General features: G+C 37.4%; 2 protein-coding genes across 3 annotated transcripts; one reads left to right on the forward strand and one right to left on the reverse strand.

The window, feature by feature from the left end:
* Positions 1-210: 210 nt before the first annotated feature.
* glb1l2 (galactosidase beta 1 like 2) lies at positions 211-8127 on the reverse strand. Of its 2 annotated transcripts, XM_057327877.1 has the most exons (19): positions 7963-8127; positions 7464-7630; positions 7303-7371; positions 6770-6865; positions 6536-6644; positions 6372-6464; positions 6006-6087; positions 4802-4866; positions 4515-4599; positions 4210-4347; positions 4044-4124; positions 3817-3923; positions 3435-3581; positions 3228-3299; positions 2993-3071; positions 2758-2845; positions 1964-2072; positions 1724-1840; positions 211-1621 (listed from the first exon to the last, which is right to left on the reverse strand). In XM_057327877.1, exons 2-19 carry the CDS (start codon positions 7625-7627, stop codon positions 1511-1513), a joined length of 1812 nt encoding a protein of 603 aa, XP_057183860.1. In that variant the 5' UTR covers positions 7628-7630; positions 7963-8127; the 3' UTR covers positions 211-1510. The 2 variants fall into 2 exon arrangements, with proteins under 2 accessions (XP_057183860.1, XP_057183859.1); XM_057327876.1 differs by having other exon boundaries at positions 2758-3071; positions 7963-8126.
* Positions 8128-9731: 1604 nt separating this feature from the next.
* On the forward strand, positions 9732-14391 carry LOC130550413 (potassium/sodium hyperpolarization-activated cyclic nucleotide-gated channel 1). Its single transcript, XM_057327869.1, has 11 exons — positions 9732-9811; positions 10751-10946; positions 11356-11460; positions 11555-11689; positions 11791-11952; positions 12056-12146; positions 12365-12480; positions 12569-12679; positions 12941-13175; positions 13952-14119; positions 14354-14391. The coding sequence occupies exons 1-11, from the start codon at positions 9732-9734 to the stop codon at positions 14389-14391; spliced, it is 1437 nt and encodes a 478-aa protein (XP_057183852.1).
* Positions 14392-22481: the final 8090 nt, after the last annotated feature.

Genomic DNA, 22481 nt, shown 5'->3' on the forward strand with positions numbered 1-22481 from the left:
TAACCACTAAAACAGATGTGCAAAGACAACTCTTAATAACAGGATGTGTGAGATTTGACTGTTCTAAATGTTCTAAAGAATATCAGTTTAGAATCATATAAACAATTATGTTATAAGGTATACCTTTGATAGAATCACTTTTATTTTTAATCTAAAAAAACAACAACAACAACAAAAACAGAAAAAATATTTTGTAAACCTTATGCATACTTATTTTATGATACAACCTGGAGGCATGATATAAAAAAAACATTCATGAAATGAACATGACGTACATTCAATTTACGGATTCTTGCTGTTCAATCAAAATCTGCTTTGTGTTTTAAGGAATCACTCAACTGCCTGCTGTGATGCTATGAACACTAGCAATAAAGATGTTTTTTTTTTCTTCACCCTTGGTTGGTGGACGCACTGGCATCTTCTCAGACAGAAGGAAAACAGTCATGATAGGGGGAACATCATGGACACCATTTAAAGACACCGCTCCATGCAGTTAGGAAAAACATGCGCTTTAATTATACAGTGTTGTAGACACAGTGTCTGATTAGTTAGAGAGCTATAGCGAGATTAAAGATGAGATTGACCCATAGAATGCTTGTAACGCACAGGTCGATTCGTCACGCATTGTTTCATGTGATCTACTGATGCCAGGTGGGAAACAGTTGTTATTCCTAAACAAAGCTTCGCTGTCTTGAACCGAGCTGCTAGCGCTTATGATTCTCAAATAACAAGGTCAAATTTCACGCTATGGACGTAAAACAAATCGTACCCGATTAAAATGTCCGACGCTGTCACCTACAGGTCGACACCTACAAAACAAGTTGAAATACACCCGGTTACAATCCTCCTCTTTCAAACAAATTTACGAGCCTTGGTGCGGACACCTCTCACTGGAATGTTATAGACTGGGTGAAAACTCTGAAAAACAAGGTAATCTGCAAGGCCTCTCTGCCTTTCCTCTCTCATATATTGAATACATTGTATAATTACTTCTTTACTTATTTAATAGATGCTTTATTTATTTATTTAATCACATGATTATTCATTTAAACCTGATTGTTTATTCAAACAGTGTTTGTGTAGTTGTTGTCTTATTCATTATTATTTTTAAACGCTGTTTAAATAACCAATGATTGCGTATTAATAATGATCTCATCATCTCCTTTAAATTACATATTTTCATTCATGCTGAAGATATGTAGCAATACATCCTAAAACATGGCCTAAAACATGCCCCGGAAAAATGGGACGTGAGGGCACGGTCAAAAGTTCAACGCGACGTGGGCGTACCACACTAAGGGGCGGATACGGTCAAAGGTCAAAGCAAGTGGGCGGTCCCTCGCAACGTGGGTGGTCCGGAAGTAATTCACCCCTCCCCCCTCTGCAAAGGTCAATGACCCCATCAATCATACCTGTCAATCATTTTGACACTATGACCCCCATATATACTACTTATGTGTGCTGGAATATAGTGCTTAAGTCATATTTAATGTAAAACTGAAAGACTTCATCACATGAGGGTGCAGAAGGGATGTCTGGATACGTCGATTATCTTGCCATATTCTGGATTTTCAGATAAATGGATTGTTTCATCAGCTTTGAACTCCTCAAAAACAACAATCTAAAGAAAACAGTTAAAGAACCATCTTTAAAACAAGTCCAAAATCAAAGACAAGTCCAGTGTTCATTTGCTTATATGTAGTATTTTCATGCACATAGTCACCTGATTATCTCCACTTCTGAGCCAGGGACCAGGGAGATAGAGACCTTTCTGAGGACCAACTGACCAGTGGCGTCCAAGATTTCGCCCGTTCACAAAAACCACTCCTTTGCTCCAGTTCTATCAGCGATAAGCATTAAGTAACATTTTTCGTTTTCCTGCACTACACTCAAACGCATTGAGGAAGTGTTAAAGTCAAGGCTAAATAACAGAAGTCAAATCATCTCACAAAAATGTACTTACTGGAAGCTTCACAAAAGTATCTGTGGGTTCATCCACAACCAGTCTTCCTCTAAAAAACGCTGGGTACGAGGGCTTCTTACCAACAGACACCCATTTCAGTGACTCCAGTCTGAGAAAAACAGAGAAAAATGAATACGCAGATGCCATATTTCACCGCTCCAGACATGCTGATGTGTCCACCATCTTGGACAGGAACATGAAGTCTAACAGTAAAAATCAATTTGTTTTTCAAGATGCCACAACATTACGCAGCCTCTGGTTTCAAACTTCAAGATTATTAAAAGTGCAAATAATATATTACAAGTTTTTTCACTTTGATGGCAAAAAAGAACGTATTTATTGCCATTAAAGTGAAATCACTAGAAGGGACCGTTCATCCAAAAATAAAAATTCTGTCATCATTTACTCATCCACGATCTGTATGAATTTCTTTGTTCTGAAGAACACAGAAAAAGTTATTTGGAAGAATGCTTGTAACCAAACAGTTCTTGGACCCCATTGACTACCATAGTAGGAAAAATGACAATGGTAGTCAAAAGTGGCCAAGAACGGTTTGCTTTCCTATGTTCTTCAAATGTTATTCCAATGTAGTCAGTGGTGACACAACATGAGGGTGAGTAAATGAAGGTAGAATTTTCATTTTAGGGTGTACTGTTCCTTTAACACAGGAGTCTGATAAATATTTCTTTTTTAGAAAAAAAAAATGTCAAACTGCACTTTGAGACTTTTGCATCTGAAGTCTTCAACTGTAAATTTGATAAACGTTACTGATGTCGGTATCATCCGCAGCTTGCCTGTTTATGTAACTGGGCTTCATTTCCAAGCAGTACATGGTGAATTTCTTTAGAGGTACATCGTTCAGAGTTATATCTCCAACAAGCCCTGCATGAAAGGAAAAATCAATAAAAATGAAATTCTGCCAATACATTAGTACCGTATCTGAAGGAGAGAAAACCAGGAGAAGCAGAAGTTCACAACTGCAATATCGACAATATGTGAGGAAGATTGAAAAAGGAGATTTCACAATGCCCTTTCGTTGGTTGTCCAGGCCTGGACCGTAGTTCACTCTCCCACAGTTCTCAACAAGCAAACCCAAGGTCATCTCGCCCTGTTCACAAAGATATGATCATAAAACATCATTAGACCAAACTATGAAAATCTAAATAAAATAAAAACAAAGCGACATGTAAACCATTTGAAACAACAACACACCTAAAGGTGACATCATGAAAGCCAAAATAAGCCATAAATAAGTCATATTTACCTTAATATGGGGTATTCTAATCTTCTGAGTCCTATAGTCCAAAACACCAATGAGTTCCCTGTCGATAAACACCTTCAAAAGAGACAGCATCAATTGTAATAACACATTCTTCACTGCATTGAAATTCTCACACTGTCTCGCTGCTGCTGTTGTTGTTGGTAGCAATCAAATAAAACAAGTGTCAAGACTGATAGGAAATGATCTTACAAGAGCTCTGTCTCGGACATGATTCCTGGAGTTGAGTTCTCCACCTGTATATATGTCAGTTTCATAGAGCGTGTAGCCATAAAACTGACCATTGATGCCATTTGCTGGAAGATTCTCCATGTTGAGGGGATCATCAGCTCTGATACGCTATTGGACAAAAACAAGATCACGTGTCGAGGATACATCTCCAAAGTCAATGCTCTATAGCCCTGACAACACATGTGACTTACTCAAAACAGTTGATTCAAAGAGACAGTATTGCTTTTTGCTTGACTTTTAACACACATTTGGTTACACATTTTATAACCGGGCTGTCGACCTCTGGTTATAACAGAAACTTCTGCTCAGAAAAAAGTCAAATAACACAAAACAGGGTTCTTACGGTTTCCACACACTGAAGACTCTGCCATAGAGAAATGTAATGAGTGACAACCACAGGCTCATACGCTCTCCTGCTCTGAACAGACGGTGGATCTAATAACGGCTCATCTGGTATAGATAGAGGCAGAATAAAACCAGGTGTTCATCTCCACAAATGCCATTTGAATCCATTATGAGATGTAAAGGACGTATAGAGAAATATAGAAGGTATGACGTTTAGAAAGGTACTGTTGTAAGTGCTCAGCAGGTTCCTCAAGAGATGATATTTGACTGTGTAATCGCCGCTCTCAGTTAATGGAGCATCATAATCTAGAAGGAATATGGAGGTGAATGTGACAAAATTAGCTTTCCTGAGACCCGCATCATTTCACATAGTATTAAAAAAACACTAAACCGTAGCTGCTCGTCTGTGGTTTGTAGGTGCCAAAGTCGATCGCTCCATTCATGAATCCAAAGCTGGTTCCTCCATGAAACATGTAGAAATTGATGGACACACCGCGATCCAGAAGCTCCCGCACCGTGGAGATCATTTCTGTCACAACATATGGATGCAATGTCAGAGCCGACAACTACAAATACAGGATAAGATGTCAAATGTACACATGGCATTGTGTTGCGTTATGTATGCAGAGTAAGTGTGAATTTCTTTAGTTCAAACACTTTTTTGCTCAAAGCACACTGGATAGGCAGATTCTTTACCTTGCGCATCAAAAACATGATGAGGTTCCCCCCAAACATCAAACCAGCCTGACCAATACTCCATTACCAGCAACGGCTTCTGTGGCTGCAACACAAATGTTTAAGTCTCAAATCGCTCATGTAGATTTATTATTATTGAATAGTGCTTTATTCAGGGACATTTCACACCATTCTTCTCTCTAAATGCAGATATATAGGCATTTTAACGCAGTAGTCACTTACTGAAATAAATAAATACAATTGTAAAAAGGAGAAAATATTTTATAATCAAACCTCACTTTACTGACCTGCAATTCTGCAAGATGCTGTACGTCACCGTAAGACAATTTCTGTAGGTTGACTGCCTGCAAGACTTTATCACATGATGCAGTAATTTATATATAATCTATGGCAGAACACTGTCACTCAGTTTTATTCACACAGTACAGTCAATATCTATAGTTACAAGGAAAAGTTTGTAAACCGTTTGGATTGATCTGTCATAAATATTAGTTAAAGGGACAGTTCACCCAAAAATGAAAATTCTGTCATCGTTTACTCACCTTCTAATTGTTCCAAATCTGTATAAATGTCTTTGTTCTGATGAACACAGAGAAAGATATTTGGAAGAATGCTTGTAACCAAACAGTTCTTGGCCACCATTGTCTAACATAGTAGGAAAAGTGACTTTATAATTTCTGTTTTGTTTTGTTTAACACAAAAGAAGATATTTTTAAGAATGCAGGACAGCAAACAGTTCTGGGGCACTTTTGATACGATTGTCATTTTTCCTACTATGGTAGTCAATGGGGTCCAAGAACTGTTCGTCCAAGTATCTACTCTGTGTTCAATCAAACTAAGAAATGTATACAGGTTTGGAACTAGAGAGTGAGTAATTCATGACAGAATTTTTTATTTTGGGTGAACTACCCCTTTAATGTTTGTGACTTAATAGTTTAGTCAAAATATGTTTGCCTATAATTAAAAGAGATTCAATCACACATTTACAGTGACCAGGCAGAATACCAGGTGATCTTGCATGGTTTACTTTCAACTTAAAAAATGTGAACATCCAGAAAGCATCAGTGACACATTATTAGGAATAGTTCATCGAAATATGAAAATGAATTTACATTTCCCTCATGCCATTCTAGATGTACGTATATAACTTAGGTCCTTTAATTTATTTTCTTTTTTTTGCCTTTACTGTTGGCAGGAGGGTGAAGAGTTGACAGGAAAGGGGTGATAAAGGGGTGGGGGTGATAAAGTTTAAAGAGGGGGTGTTGGATCGGGACATGACCCGTTGGAATCAAATTTGGATAAGCCAACAGCTGTAATTTAAAAGCACTACTGCCCTGACAACAAACGAACAACTTTATATTGAAATGCTGTCATGTTTTCTTCTTATATAGGGGTCAAGATGGCAAAGAAGAAAAAATCTTATATATTGTTATATTTCTGTAAACTATTCCTTTAGAAATGGTCAAAAATGAATGGATGTCCATAAGGTACCTCCATCAACCCCTCCACACTTCAACCCTTCCCGGTTATCTGATGTCAGGAGAAGTTCTGAGATGCCCTGGGACAGTAATGCCTGTTGATTTAGAGTAATCATGTGTTTGCATTTAAAGCATTGAATTGAAAGTAGGGATACTCCGATACCATTTTTTGAAGATCGAGTACGAGTACCGATATAGTTTTTTCTGGTACTCGCCGATACTATACCGATGCCTGTACCTGTATTTGTTTTTGTGAGATGGCAATTTTAATTCTCGAGTACGAGTACATGAGCTTGGTAACGGGTTCCATACTGATACTGGTATCAGTGCATCCCTAATTGAAAGTCATAAGCATTGGCTTATTGATAAAGATCTGCACCTCTTTGATGAACGACATATACTGGTCATCTTTTGCATATGAACCATATTCATTCTCCACTTGAAGAGCAATAACAGGACCCCCTCTTTTAAACTGCAGGGAGAGGCGTGAAGACAGTGACATAACCGAAATTTAACAAGCCAACCAATCAACAGATGCGTTACCTGGAGCGGTACGATTTTCGGCATGAGTTTATCAAAGTATGAATTAATGGCAGTTGTGAAACCAGAGTAAGTCGTTCTTAGTTTCATTTGTTTGTCTTGCAGTAGCCAGCTGGTTAAAAAAAGACAAAACATGATGGTAATACAACGTTTTAACTTATTAATAAAGCAAAGATACAGACACACATTCACTACAAACATTTCTACACATTTGCATATTACAGGTGAGCTTCTGACCTTGGTAACCCACCCAGATCCCATTCGGCACATATGTACGGCCCTGGACGAAGAATAACCCACAGGCCTAATTCATCTGCAAGACGAACGTATGCCCTCGAAACAAGCAATAAATAAATGAAATTAAAATACAAATGAATAAATTAATATTGGCAGAAATGAAACATGACAAATCATACTTTTATGGCAAACATCACAATTGATTTTTGGTGTTTTAAAACCATTTGTGCTGGTTGTATTAGAAATGATTTGATCATAAATGATGTTGCTTTCAGATTTACGACGGAGAAAGGAACCCAACTTTCATGCCATTTCATGTACAAAGACTACAAAATATTACTATATTACAGAATTTTGACTTTAACCAATACCCAGCATCCTAAGTATCTGTATAACACCTTAGCAACCACATAGCAGTACCCTGGCAACCAGCATCCTAGCACCTTAGAGACCAATTTTGCACCACCAGAACTACTGTTTTCTGAAAAATCTACATTCATCTTCTCTTAGGAAAGTTGACAAGTTTAGCTCACTCCAAATCCAGCTCCTCGTGAAACACATACACTCCTCTTTCAGGTTCATGCAGATTCCACGGCACATACCTGAAAGACAGAACTGATTCAATACTTCAATAAGATTTGAACAGAATAAGACGTTTATCACACGAATAACCTTGAATATGTCGCTGTCTTACGTGGTGAGAGTGTTGAGACCACAGGCCTTGAGTTTCAGTAGCCGGTCTCTCCAGTGAGCCCTGGGGACCCGAAAGTAGTGGATCGAGCCGCCCAGGATCCTAAACGGTACTCCCTCTAAAGTAAAGTGGGTCGCGTTTGCACTCAGTCCTTCTCTCTCTGACATTTTCTGCAAAAGCCACACGATTCAAAACTATTTTCTAAGCTATTAACATGGTTTCCAGGACAGGGATTATCTTAAACCAAGACTAGGCTTTAGTTAAATTGGGATATTTAAGATGTTTTAAAAAACATACCTTACAAAAACATTACTGGTGTGCTTCTCGAGACAAAACATGGCAATGATCTTTTTTAAGATATGTCAGTGTAAGTTGTTTTCGATCAAGACACCTTTAACATTTAAGATAGTCTGGGACTAGTCTTAAACCCTGTCTGGGAAACTGCCCCATAAAGTAACAACAAAGTACAAATGAATATTATTAAACAAGCTCAAAGTCTTACCTTACATATAGAAAGAAATGACAGTGGTAGAGAAATGAGTAGTGGAAGCAGTGAAGCTGTGGAAACAGTACCAGCCGGACCAAAGACAAATCAATGAAGCAATGCCCAGAATGGTTTGATACAAAGAGAACAATGTGGCCTTTGCTGCAATGAGCAAACAAACAAATAGCCCTACTGTTGTTGTGGTTTGTGGGAAGAGGACTTTTATTTTAAAACTAAATAGATGGCCTGCAGGCTACACTATAACCTTTCTCTTGTTTAAGCTTGGCGAAGTGATATGGAACTGTAATGCGGTCAGCAGACCTGGAACATCTTCATAGGTGTAAATTTAATGAAAGTTAATGCTACCCATAGAACATTTGTCAGATTGAAGCATTCAAAAGTCCCGTGGTATTACATAACTTATGACGTTTACAATTAGCAAATGTATTGTGCAGTTTAAAAGAATGTGCCTATATATGAGTGTATATGTAAAATCTGAGTAGATCCAGAGCTGACGCCATGTAGAGTCCTTACAGGTGTTGGGTCATTGGCACAAATTATCACATAAATGTGCTGCACATGTCATCACGGCACGGATTCACACAGGGCTTATCTTAAAAATGCATTGGAAAATTATTACTGCTGTGCATCTTGAGACAAAACAATGGCACTGATATACTTTAAAGTGACAGTTCACCGCCCAAAACAAAATTTGGTCATCATTTACGCAGCCTCATGTCATTTCAAACCTGTATGACTTTCTTTCCGCAGAACACAAAATAAGATATTTTGAAGAATGTTGTTATTTGACACCCATTAACTTGCATTAGTTGTGTCCATCCAATAAACGCCCTGGAGTGAATGAGCGCTGGTGATCTTTGGTTACCAACTTTCTTGATTAGGATAAAAATGATGGGGCATGTTGTCACACATATGAGGTAAGCCCTAAAGGGGATCAAGCCATTAAACTGCCAAAGTTAAACAATGATAAAATGATGTAAGGCAAAACAGAGCAATAGCAAAAAATCATTGCTGCTGCTATTGCTATTGATACATTGTTTCGTCTCAGACTTCTAAAATTGCTTCAGAGAAAAAAAATAGACACAAACGTCAGTTGTTAAAATAGTGTGGAGTTTATAAAACATGTCTGGGTCCACCGACGCAAAACTCCATATAAATCCAATGCATATTCATAAATTTTCACATTATTAGTTGTAATACAGTATGTTAAAACAAGCCATAGGCATACAACCAAAATGAAATGAAGAAGCCTACATTATAATCAGCTTTATTTTGTAAAAAAGTAGTTTACTTTGGCAGGATTTGTGAAGCTTAATGAGCAGCACAGAGAAATATTGCTAAAAGGACATTTGGATTTCATTTGTAGCCTAATTGTGACTAAAATTGATCCAAGGGTCTAAAGAATCCTTATACAATATATATACGTATATGTGTATACGTCATCAAGTTAGGGGGTTCAATTCTTCAACGTATTTCTGTTTTACAATTTTGTAGCTTTACAGAAAATACATTTTAGCGCTTTTAATACGTAAATAAAGAAAAAAAATGAATGACATAAAACAGGAAAATTACTATACATGATATTGTTATGAAACCTCGTGAATACGACGATGATATCATCAGCATCATTCAAGTTCACTCGCGCGCCGGTACAATTTAAAATAAATAACGGACGCAACGGTCAGTTGTCCACTTCGCTTCTTTACCGGCATCAGAAGAGTTCGTATTTCACCTTTCAGTGATATAACAACTTGTTTACCAGAAATATGCGAGTGAAAAGCGAAGAAACGCCTGAGGAAAAACTTAAGGAGTCCCGTTGGATAATGCAGCCACTGGGCCGCACCAGGTAACCGGAATAATCTTTTTTTATAAATAAAACACAACCACATTTAACCAAAATCTTTAACCGTGTTTTTGGCAAGAGTGCTATCTATAAATAACAGGTCAGGGTACAACAAATATGTATCAATGCAACTTTTATGAGGTAAAATCACGATAAAAAGGCCTTTTTTCCTTCCACTGGACTATTTGTTGCTGCGCGGTTACGCGCATTCTCATTGGGTGCTGCGGTGACTGCGCGTTTTATTCAACGGTCCCAAATATTGTGATATAATTTCATGAGAAAAAATTCACTTGTGATATCACACATGACAGAAATATTTAGTCTGTGCTCATGAAGGAAAATGTGAAAACAAAATCACCTCTTTAAAGGAATTCAACTTTAGTTAAACTCCCCCTGTGGTGAAAATCGCCTTTTGAATAATTGTTTATATGGCCATGTGGTGTTTTTAATACGCTTTAAGATAAACCATGTGCAAATTCAACATTTTATTCCATGGCAGAGTACTTTCTCCATAAATCTGCAGTTTACCAAAGATGGTTTAAAAATTTTTTTTTAATTTTCTTTTTTTTTTATTTTTTTATTTCTGTAACCAATCACGTGATCAGATTTGAGGCACAGATGTGTAAGGATGGTGCATAGACTCGCCACTGAAACCATCACTGTTGTTTCAGCTCTGCTTCTGCAACACCAGCACACGCTGCTCACACATCAAATGAAGCTTCTATGTTGGCTACAGTAATCAATACAAATGTTACATTTAAGTTATTTTAAGGCACGAATAAATTATTATCACAGGAAAAAAACTTTTACAGATGCTATTTGAATGCTTAAAGATGAGTTTTAAATGATACAATTATTGAATGCAGTGGGACTTGAAGTGAATTAGCTAACCAAGCAATATACAATAGATTTTGTATTTCAAAGCCTTCTTTTTTTTTGCAGATATGTCTACCTCCTCTTCATGGTCATCCTTACCGTTGTCAACTTGGTGACAATCCCCATGGACATGGCTTTTGCTCAGGATATCCATGGAACAGCACACAAGTTTTGGATATCGTTTAATGTCATCTCAGACATATTCTTCTGTTTAGACATCCTCATAAACTTCCGAATGGGATTCTGCAATGAAGATGATCAGGTAGGAATCTGTGCTGAAACAGAGCGTTCTGGGAGAAAAACAATTCAGTTTCTCTTCAGAGAAACTAAATTAAATCTAAACCTTTACAGTAGCCGAATTCCTGATGAACGTCTACAAGTCTTCTCATCCTTAATACTGCCAATCTGACATTTTCACATTTTTAGAAATAATCCATTTATAATTGATGACAACCATGCAAATATGATGATCTTACTCAGTATTTGTTTTATTCTTATATTTCTTATTTTCCAAGACAAACATCTGAACATTCTTAAATCAAGATACCAGAGAGCTTCTTGATACACTTTAATTGTTTACTGGGACCTCAGAGCAATGTAGAACTTAACTTTGATGTCTATACTGTTATATTTAAAACAGATATTCAGTCCGCATTTTTTTTTCCGTCCAGGTGCCCATTCTTGATCCTCAGGTGATAAAGAATGAATATCTAAGATCCTGGTTTGTTCCAGACCTGCTGGCTGCATTTCCGGCGGACGTCTTCATTGTAATTGTGGTGAGTTTGCTTATTCAGCCCTATAAATATCAATCAAATTGATTATATCAACTATTTGACCTCTTACGATAAAAGCACGTTTGATTTGATTCAGGAAAACTATCACGTTGAACCGAGCTCGCTGATGGCCTCAAAGTTGCTGAGGATCCTCATGTTTGCGAGGATTTTGAGCCTGATACGTCTGCTCCGTGTGCCGAAGCTCGCCAGGTTTTTCTTGGAACTTGAAAGTGTAAGGAATAGCCAGTTTCTTGCATACAAAAGTGGACATTTTTTGTTGTTGTATGGTGACTGATTTTAATGGTTGCATGGTGTTTTCATACATGCTTGTAGGTTTCACATATCCGGCTCGCAGCAGTCAGAATTCTCTTTAGATCCGTGTGTGTAATTCTGCTGCTGTTTCTTATCACGCACTGGAACGCCTGCATCCAGTTTTTCATATGTGCGCTGGGTGAATTTCCACCTGATAGCTGGGTCACTCGAGAACACCTCCTGGTACATCTCAACTCGCTTTTTACTGACTGTGTAGGTAGTTAACACGGTGAGAAGTCATGTGAATTTAACGCCTGTTTTGCTCTTTTTCTGTCACATTACGCAGAATGCCTCAATTGGAGAGAAGTACTCTTCTTCTTTCTTTCGAGCATTCTCCCAAATGACCCAGACACCATATGCATTTCCTGACCCTCCACGTATGTCACATTTCAAACATTTATGCATTCGAAAAACTTAAATTGAGTGATGCTTGCATATAGGTGAACTCAGGGCTTTGAAAAAATCCTTAACTCTAAAATTGACCTTAACCTTGTGAAAGAAAGCAGCATTATTTGCATCGGCAAGCAGCACTCTAAAACGCTGTAAAAAAGATGTAATAATGGAGTTTGCATTGATGTGGTTCTCTGATTTGTAGGTATTGAAGAACAATGGACCACCATCATAAGTATTGTGATTGGCTGGTGGATGTTAAGTGCACTTGTTGCTTTGGGGATAGCAGCATTTGCAGCTAGACAGGCGAACATAGAAGAGGTGCTCTTTTGTAACATTTGCTTATTTTTTATAAATAAACTGAAGGGTCAGATAATGTCATGCCATATTTGATATGTTACATCTGTAGCTGAAAAACTTTGAGCATCTGCCCAAGACTTTGCGCCAGCGTGTCATCGCAGGCTACAGATGGCAACAGAAAAAGAGCTTTCTCAGCCTCCTGCAAGAATCACTAAAAAAGGTTTGTCAAAGTTGAGAAATTTTAAAATTAGTTTAAAATGTGAACTGATGTATGAAGTTATACCACTTTTTAGTTGCTTCTTGTTTTTATTATAGAGATTCAAATCCCAAATGTTGTCACTGACCAATCAAAATGAAATGTTCCAGAGAGCCGTGTGATAAATGTGTATATCTTCTATAAGTTTATTTTGTCTATGTGTAGGAGTAAATGAGCATATTCATGAGCTCAAAGCTAACAGACATTTCATGTTTCATACGGTAGGATGTTATGGAAGTCATGTGCCCAAACCTGACGAAGGGATGGATGTTTGCTAGCGGCGATGTCAAGATCATTGAAGCCGTTCTGATGAAGCTGGAGTACGAAATCTTCCAGGCAGGCGACATCATCATCCGTCTGAAAGGGCCCGCTGACATGATGTTCTTCATTGAGGATGGACGGGTACTCGAGGAGACCAAGTTCTTCCAGAAGGAGCTCTCACGTGGAGATTTCTTTGGAGGTAGGTGGTGTATGAGAAAATTGCTGCACTTTGATTCAGTTTGAGGAGTCGTCTCAAGAACTTTACAGAAACTCGCATTATATCTTCATTTTTACCAAGAACTTCCTACTCTTGACAGGAAGAGACCAATCCTAGCGATCTGAAATGAACTGAAATAAGGGAAAGGGTTATTAAATGAATGACATGCTAGTATACGTGAAAGAATACAGACATAATTCTGACAACTTAGAAAACGACCGAAAAACGTTTTGCAATTGGTATATTTTAAATATATATATATATACTGTATATATACATATAGATAGATAGATATATATCTCCAGTCTACTTTTTAAATGTTGACTAAAGCCCATTGCATATTGAGTCCGAAATTTGCATCCGAAATTTCCGCACGTTAAAAAATAAATACGACCTCACGTTGTGTCAATCACATTTACACACTGCCTCCGATATTTTTGGACCGGGTTCGATTTTCTGCGTTTTTCGCATCCGTCAAGCATTTTGAGTGGCCTTTTTTAACAATTCAGAGACACCGTACGAACGAGAGCCAAATACGAAAAAACGCATACGAAAATTTCGGACTGTATGTGCAAAGACCATTACTGACAGATAGGTTAGGTCTAAGTATGTTTGGCGTATACTTGTTGCTTTCATCTTTTGATGGAGATATACTCTATAAAGTGTTATGAAGTATTTGGCTTGTAGTTATGTTTTGTAGCAAATATATATTGAATACTTTGTCTCCTAATTTTGATTTCTCCTTTATGTCTTTGCAGAGATCTGTTTGCTCCTGGGAGGCGTGCAGCCTGTTCAAGTCCGTGCCTTAAGTTCCTGCACACTTTTTTCCTTGTCTGTGGACAAGCTGCAGGAACTTGAGAAGAGCTTCCCAGATGTGATGACCGATCTGCGCGAAGTGGCTCATCAGCACCTTACAGATATCGAGAGTAAGGAGGTTTTTTCAAAGCAGCTAGACTGGGTGTAGTGTAAAAAAGAGTGCAGTGGCTATTAAAAAAATGTTTCCTGTATGCTGAAGAAACAATGGGAGTCTGTCTAGAGTGATGTTCACATTAAGCAATGTTCAAAACAAACCTCAGAATTTGGTGTAAGCTTCAGCTTATGTTGGTGTATTATGTGTGCTTTGACTCTCTGCTTAAGTGTTGTGTTTGTGTGCTTTACAGAAGGTGCGGAGAAGGATGGAGAAGAAGATGAAGTGTAAACATGTATTGGTCATTTAAATGTTAAAGGTGGATTAGTTTGTAGTGTAGAAGGAAATGTAGTAAGCCACCAAACTAATGTGTTCAATTTTTATATTTCTTATATTTATATTTACTTATATATATGTATATATATATAACTTATATTTACTTATATTTATAACAAAAAATGATAATATTTATTAATATATTAAACCTTTATATAATATTATATACTCTCATACATTTATATGCTGTCATACATAAATATCACATATCTAGGCCTACATCCATATACATGTGCGGGACTATATTTTATAGATAAGAAACAAACACTTGTCTCTGAATTGTTTGGCTTCGTTGGTTCTGGTTAATACTAGTGACAACATATGGAGACATTTAGTGGTTTGCCCTTTAGGGCTCAAGTTACAGTTTCGGACGTTTGAAAATGTAAAGCAGTGTTTTTCCTCTCTTTTAATTTGACATTTTTTGAAGATGAAAATACTTTTGCCAAAACTCAGATACGTTTCTGGCAGGTTCTGTTTGTCTGGAAATAAGAAACGGTTCAATCAAGCTGATATATTTCTTTTGTAAGGTAGCAGAGGTTGGATGGAAATTTGTGGGATTAAAAAATCCACCCGCACACAAACCCTGTTTACTCTGGTGTCAATATCTGCTTTGCATAGTTGCTTCATAGTGAGCAGCACTAAACTACAGGAGCAAATGGGTCCAAAATTTTCACAAAAACACCAACCAGAGCCAGATGAGAAATACGTATTTCAAATGTAGTGTAAATGCTAATCCACGTGCATGTTGATCAGATTAGCTGTAATTGATCTTAATATCAACCTTTACAGAACACGAGTGAATGGTATAAAATTGATTTCTATTGCTGTTGGCGAGTGCCACCTTTGCTTATGCTATGCACATAGGATATAACAGATGTTCAGCCCTCAGGAAATGGAGGAAGGAGAAAGTCATCAGTTATGACTGTAGGCAGTGTTAATGACAGCCAAGGAACATCATTCAACAGCAGCATTCCTAGATTACTACTGATAATAAGCAAAAGAAACCGAGAAGAACCTACTTGACTAAACTTGTCTCGCCAATATTTTGAATTTAGACTGCGATACCAAGCTCAACCACTAAATGTCAATGTACCATACGTTTGTTTAAATGGTACCCAACTACAGGACACATTTAACAAATTGCTTTTTAAAATAAAATTGACATATAACAAAATTCAACAAATCGATTATTTAATACAATTATTAGACAGTAAAATAATAATACAAATTAATATTAACATAAATAAATAAAATAAAATATAAATACTTATATTATTAGACACTAGCCAAACACAAACCGGAAGTTAACTGGGGGTCAGGCAGGCGCACGTGTGTCGGATGAAACGTGACCTACTCAAGATTTTTTCTTAATTAAAAACTTTTTATCCGTAATTTCTACTCAAAAAGCCCTATATTATAAATGTGTTAGATAGCCAACTGTATAATAGAAAATATTTCACACTCTGTACATTGACCTTGGCCTTATAATTTTGAAGAACATTTTGCCAAGACCGAGTCAAGGAGCCATAGGCCTACCTCACTCCAAAAGTGACCTGCAGTAAAGTGCACAGCCCCGACACGAAGAAGATGGTGCTGATGAGGTGACTTTGTGTAAGTCCATCATGCTGTAGACACAAGCCCTGAGACAGGATCAGAGGAATTGCAATAATGTAAGACAGTGCTGTTGGAGAGAGAGGATGTGTTTTGTTGATAGTAGTTTTGAGGAGCCTATGTACAACATAAGCAAAATTGATGTTGCCCAAACTTAACCTCCAGGAGACTTCCTCCACAAAGACTCAATAAGTGTTGAGCAGTTTAAATTTAATACAGTAAATATAAATTAATGAAATAAATATAAAATAAATTGTTATATTATAACCAAACACAGACCGGAAGTTAACTTCATCCGTTCATACGGCGTATCTTTGAAGAGTATTTAGTTTGATCAAATTGATAAAAGAGAGATACAGCTGTACGATTATTTCGGGAGAAAGATGTGCTGAAGGCAGGGGACAAAACTACAGCACTTTAATCAAACGTAAATTCGCTCCCGCACTTTAATTTGGACACTCTACAACGTAAACAGACATGTTTCGCTCTCCCGCAGAAAGTCCAAAACGGACTCGTAGAACTCAGGTAGATCTACTAACTTGTGACGCTCCAGGAAATCCCTTATATGGACAAAGGCACCCAGCTGTCACTGGATAAGAACAGCTGAAATGTTTTGACTCATAAAACTTGAAGAAAATAAACACATGATTGCAACAGTATGTGGGTTGCGTGTGTTTTTAAGCTATCTTCTTGGTGCATTTTCATAACAAAATATATGAATAACTCTAGTGCTAATTTACACATTTTTTGCATTTCAAATATCAAATTGTATTTTCTGCTTTATTCTGACTGTCCCTGTTTTTATTGTGTGTTTTACAGCTTGTAATACTATAAGACATTTTTAAAAATGTGTTTACAGCTACAAATGTTTTGAGCATTCAAATAGGCACAAAAACAATGCGTGGGCAAAGATTAACAAGCCTTTTTTATTTGCATTCATTTTCAAAGTCAATAAACAATTAGAACAGCAATGCAATTTTGACACATCAATTTAAAATAATAAATAGTAAATCAAACCAAACATTTACCACAGTAGGGCAATTTTGACACATCAGCCTAAATAATGATAATAAATAGCAAACGAAAACAAACATTTGCAGTGCGACTTTGACATATCAGCCTAAAAATATATAAATAGTAAATCAAAACAAGCATTTAACGCAGTAGTGCAATTTTTACATATCAGCCTAAAAATAATAATAATAAATAGTAAACCAAAACAAACATTTACCACAGTAGTGACATTTTTACGTATCAGCCTTATAATAAAATAATAAAAAAACTCACACATAAAACACATAAATAACAAGTTAAACTTACCATTATATGTGTGTATGTGTGCGCGCATTTAAAAAAGAACCGAGATGCATCACACACAATTATTATACATTAGAGACAGCTGTAATTTTTGGATACTTGTAAATTGCTCTATAAAGCAAACATTCACCAAATATATAAATAAAAACAACATGTGCTGAAAGAGCAATTTTAAGGAGCTGGAAGGTTGTCTGTCCAGACCAGGCTCTCCTGCCGCTGCTTCAATATATCGAGCTCTGAGCCACGCCAAATTGATCTCCAGAGTAGACGCAGTCCGACTGCGCTCTTCTTCCATCTTCACACGAATCTCATGATCCACCAGGAGCGCGTTCCCAACAGAACAAAAGCAATCAATCATTCAAAATGATTTGCGTAAGGCGGGGGTCTGTTTCTTAAATAATCGTTTTTCGCCTCACAAAGAAATAAATGTCCATTTAGCTCGTGTGTTGTGTTTCATAAACAACACGCGCCTCTCATATGGATGCGGAGCGGAGGGACAATGTTTGGGGATCTCTGACTGATGTTTCCGCCCCTCACATCGCTTTACATTCCATGTGTTCCCCGTTTATTAGAATATTCTTACATTTCAGTTTTGATTGGTGGAAAGGTTCTACGCTCCGCCCTCCTGATGAAGTTTGCCCGCCCACACTCGGACCTCCCCTGCTCCTATTGGTCAGTTTTCCGCAGCCTCGTGTGCATGCACAACCGTAGGTGTGTTCATGCGGCGCTGCGCAGACCGATCGACGAGACTAGCCGCTTGCAGTCGACGGAGGAGTTGAAAGGTCAGTCAAGTCCGACTCCCGTAGAGACGTTCGCGCTGTGTTTCCTTTTTAAAGCGCGAATTAAGTGAATTAGATAGTGGATTTGTCCAATAAACAAACGTTTTGATTAAAAATTAGCAACCATAAACACTTGTCCAAACATCACGGCAAACAAGCATATTAATAAAATACCAACGGAACTGGACCAGTTTAATTTTTATTTTATTAAATGACACAATATAACACATTTCTTTCGTGAAATAACTTGTTCAGGGCAGGACTAAATTAAAAATAATCCTTAATTTTAAGATTTCCTCTTATTTTTTACCAATTTTTCAGCATTTTCCAGATTCTGCAAGGGGAGGGGGTGTAACCTTTTGTAACCAGTTAACCAGTTTTTTAAACTGCCATACATGCAGTAGCATATTAGCTCGTATCACATGATTAGCAAAACTGCACGTGAGCTACACTGCACACACATTACACTCATGAACGTTTTTAATCAACATTTAGAAAATATCGCTTTATTTTTGCGCAGATCTGGAAACCCGGCTAGGGGAAGGAAACCAGCAAACACTTCAATGAGCTACACTTCAACAAAGACCGACCGTTTCATCGGACATGTGGGAGGGGACTGCAGTTAACTTCTGGTCTGTGTTTGTTTTCGGTCTGGCTGGTGCCTTTTAATATATATATATATATATTTAATTTATGTTAATATTATTTTATTATATAATAATTCTATATATTAAACCATTTGTACAATTTTGTTAAATAAACAATTTGTTATGGTACCGGTAACGTTGGTGCATTTAAAAAAACGTATAGTATATTGACATCTAGCGGCTGAGTTTGGTATCGCAGTCTAAACATGACAGTGTTGCCATATAACTTCAGTGGGCACGTTTCTCAGCAGAATGAATAATAGTCAGTGTCATCCTGAAAATCTTACATACAATATTTTGTAGAATAATCCAAATATCAGTTCCTATCTGCAGTCAGACAGCGATTTGCAGTGAATTTTCATTATGTGTTCCCTGAGATTCAAACCCACAACCTTTTATGCTACTAACCCAATGCTCCAACCACTGAGCCACAGGACCAGAGGAAGAGTCAACTGACGAATAGCTGCTCAGTTTAACTTCATAATTGGCCTGAACGGTTTCAGAAAATCCAAACATTTTCAAGGAACAAATAAGTGACTTGATCCATGAGGAATTTTATGCTTTAATAGTAATTTAATCGTTGGTTTCATAGACATGAATGATAACATATACAACACACAGTAAAGTTTTTCACAGAGCTCATGGGAACAATGTAAAGAATACATCCATGCCATCAAAAACTGAAGCAAAAGTGCCTTGAATACAGATGTGTTATTGATTCATAAACTTCAAGAAACATTAGTCAAATTCACTTATTGTGAAATATGTCTGGCAAAGTATCATCATCAGTCAGTCAGAATCCTGCACGTCTTGTTCATGGTTTGTGAATGGAGTGCAGGCAGGCGTATGATTGACTGCAAATGACAGATGCTTTGCCCAAATCACAACGACATGGATCTTTCTATTACAAGAAGTAAAAGTGCATTATTTGTGTTAAATGAATATGAATAGGCAATTTCAGAGAGTCTAACAATATAGCAAGCTAGCATTGAGGATAAGATCCCACCTTCCCATCAGGGCACTCTCTAAAGCCACGCCTCCTCTAAAACACATGATCTCTATGATGATGGAAGATCACCTGCGTGAGCAACTTGTGCAGCAGTTCGCAAATACATTGTTTGACAGACAAGTGGGATATCCTGTCATTGCATTCTGACCAGATGCAATGATTAGATGAACATTTTATTGTCCTACGCCTTCCTCTGAAATACATGTTTATATATGTATATTTGACCGTTTATCAATTGCTATGAGGCTGTAAAGAGACTTTCAACCAGGAAAGAATCACCTACCCTGCCTTTAATTGTATGCATTAACGTTGACAGCCATAATACAAATTAAAAACACACATTTTTTGAAAACTGGTTTAAGTGCAAATTTTTGAAAACTAACTTTTACTTTTGCGCTGTCAGACATGCGCTAATAAACAAAACTGAGTGAAAACCGGTAAAGGCGTTTACATGCAGCGCAAATTCGGAGTAATGGGCAAAAAACTACTACCTCTGCCGAGCGGGTTCTGCTTACGCCGTTTATGAGCTTTCCTCGATAAAAATATCCGTTTTACACGTGTACCTGACCTTACTTGTTATCATCTTATTAAGCATAACCGGAGTAAGACTGTGCATGTAAACGCACTCATAGTTAACAACAAGGTTATGTGATTAATCATCCTGTTAATAATTTACCAGGATGTATTTAAGCAGCCTCATACCTTTCTCTTTAGTCAGCATCCCTTCACCTGACTCACTGCAGACTCCCATTACCTCCTGTTGATGAAGGCATCTTCTGTGGTCATCATGAGGTGGAGCATTCCGTCCAACCGGACCTGGCTCTGTCAGACTCACGTGTCCCGAGAATGAGACAAGAAAACAAGACAAACTTATTAGCATAGAGGCCGCTCACGTTATACAAAAATGACACAATATGACAAATGTTCAGGCCGACTAATGCTGCAAAAACAAGTGTAGACAGTTAGTTTACTGATGGGTGTTTGTCAGAAGTGCTGTCTCTGCTGTAGTTTGGCCTAACTCCTGATTAAAAGTTTTTATGGATACCATTTTCCTTAAAAAAAATCATACAGTTTGGTGGAAACTACTACAGAATTCTCAATATGATTTTAAACGGTTTAATATGACATTCACAATTGAATACGCATTTGTTAATTGTGTTTTTTTTAGTTTTCGGTTGATTTATTTCTTCGGTGCATTTTATTTCTCTATGAATTAGCTGTTTGTTGTTGTTTATGAGTTTTTGCTCTAAGATGGATAAACACCTCCCTGTGCGTAAGGGCCAATCCCATTTCTACCCATTACCCCTTTGTTTAGGGCGTTCACATGAAGGGGCGTCTCGACACTCTTTTGGTTGGAGGGGTAGGGGGAAGAGGAAGGGCCATATAGCCCTTCGAACAGATTATTTTGGGATCTCACTTCAAACGAAGGGGTATGAAATGTTCCAGCACGGCTGCTCAAGCGAGTATAATGCAAGTCGTGTTAATAAAGAATTAATTGACAAATAACCTTTTTTTATGTTACAAATAAACAATTAGAACAGCAATGCAATTTTGACACATCAATTTAAAATAATAAATAGTAAATCAAACCAAACATTTACCACAGTAGGGCAATTTTGACACATCAGCCTAAATAATGATAATAAATAGCAAACGAAAACAAACATTTGCAGTGCGACTTTGACATATCAGCCTAAAAATATATAAATAGTAAATCAAAACAAGCATTTAACGCAGTAGTGCAATTTTTACATATCAGCCTAAAAATAATAATAATAAATAGTAAACCAAAACAAACATTTACCACAGTAGTGACATTTTTACGTATCAGCCTTATAATAAAATAATAAAAAAACTCACACATAAAACACATAAATAACAAGTTAAACTTACCATTATATGTGTGTATGTGTGCGCGCATTTAAAAAAGAACCGAGATGCATCACACACAATTATTATACATTAGAGACAGCTGTAATTTTTGGATACTTGTAAATTGCTCTATAAAGCAAACATTCACCAAATATATAAATAAAAACAACATGTGCTGAAAGAGCAATTTTAAGGAGCTGGAGGGTGTCATTTCCTGTTTTTTTCCCTATAACCTCGTTCCTCCATTCATCATATGATCGAGTCTCAGACTCTTTGCAGTACCAGTTGCCAAAGTACTGAAGATGTGATGGTGGCTTTCTCTCTTTGTTACATTTTCTGCAAAGAATGACATCTGTCTTCCTCACATATTTTCTTGTGACAATTCCAGTGTCCTCCTCCCTCTTTCGTTTTCTCTTTCTGTATTGCTGAGTGGAGTAAAGAACAGCCTGACTGGATGTCTGAGTCTGAACTGATGGTGGCATAGATGAATATAATGGGAGGTTGAAGAACATCCCCTGTGAGGTACCAGGCACTGTAGAGGACGGCGCGCTTGCATCTATCAATGTAGGAAGCTGCACAGATGGTAAAATGAAGACAGGTAGTGCTGGTGCAATGACAGGAAGTCCTTGATGTGATGGTGGAACCCCTTGAGTTTTGCCTCCCCAGCAGTGTTTGGTGGCAGGATGAACAGGTGCGGTGTGTTGGTCCTTTCTGCAGAGCCGAAGGAAGCTTCTCAGGTCCTGCCATGAGTGCGTCTGGGGCTTGGATACTCTGCTTCAAAATGTCCTGTTCAACCTTACCCCGTCACAA

The sequence above is a fragment of the Triplophysa rosa genome, unplaced genomic scaffold (assembly GCF_024868665.1).
Source record: "Triplophysa rosa unplaced genomic scaffold, Trosa_1v2 scaffold306_ERROPOS78734, whole genome shotgun sequence".
Lineage (NCBI taxonomy): Eukaryota > Metazoa > Chordata > Actinopteri > Cypriniformes > Nemacheilidae > Triplophysa > Triplophysa rosa.

What these genes read in the sequence shown, in the direction of transcription:
- glb1l2 (XM_057327876.1), bottom strand. Translation starts at nt 7,627, where the DNA reads ATGTCAGAGAGAGAAGGACTGAGTGCAAACGCGACCCACTTTACTTTA. An exon ending in GTGTGGAGGGGTTGATGGAG is followed by an intron (nt 4,867 to 6,005) that starts GTACCTTATGGA and finishes CATGTGATAAAG; the next exon opens with TCTTGCAGGCAGTCAACCTA. An exon ending in ACCACAGACGAGCAGCTACG is followed by an intron (nt 4,125 to 4,209) that starts GTTTAGTGTTTT and finishes TATTCCTTCTAG; the next exon opens with ATTATGATGCTCCATTAACT.
- LOC130550413 (XM_057327869.1), top strand. Translation starts at nt 9,732, where the DNA reads ATGCGAGTGAAAAGCGAAGAAACGCCTGAGGAAAAACTTAAGGAGTCC. An exon ending in TGCATTTCCTGACCCTCCAC is followed by an intron (nt 12,147 to 12,364) that starts GTATGTCACATT and finishes TCTGATTTGTAG; the next exon opens with GTATTGAAGAACAATGGACC. An exon ending in TGCAAGAATCACTAAAAAAG is followed by an intron (nt 12,680 to 12,940) that starts GTTTGTCAAAGT and finishes TTCATACGGTAG; the next exon opens with GATGTTATGGAAGTCATGTG.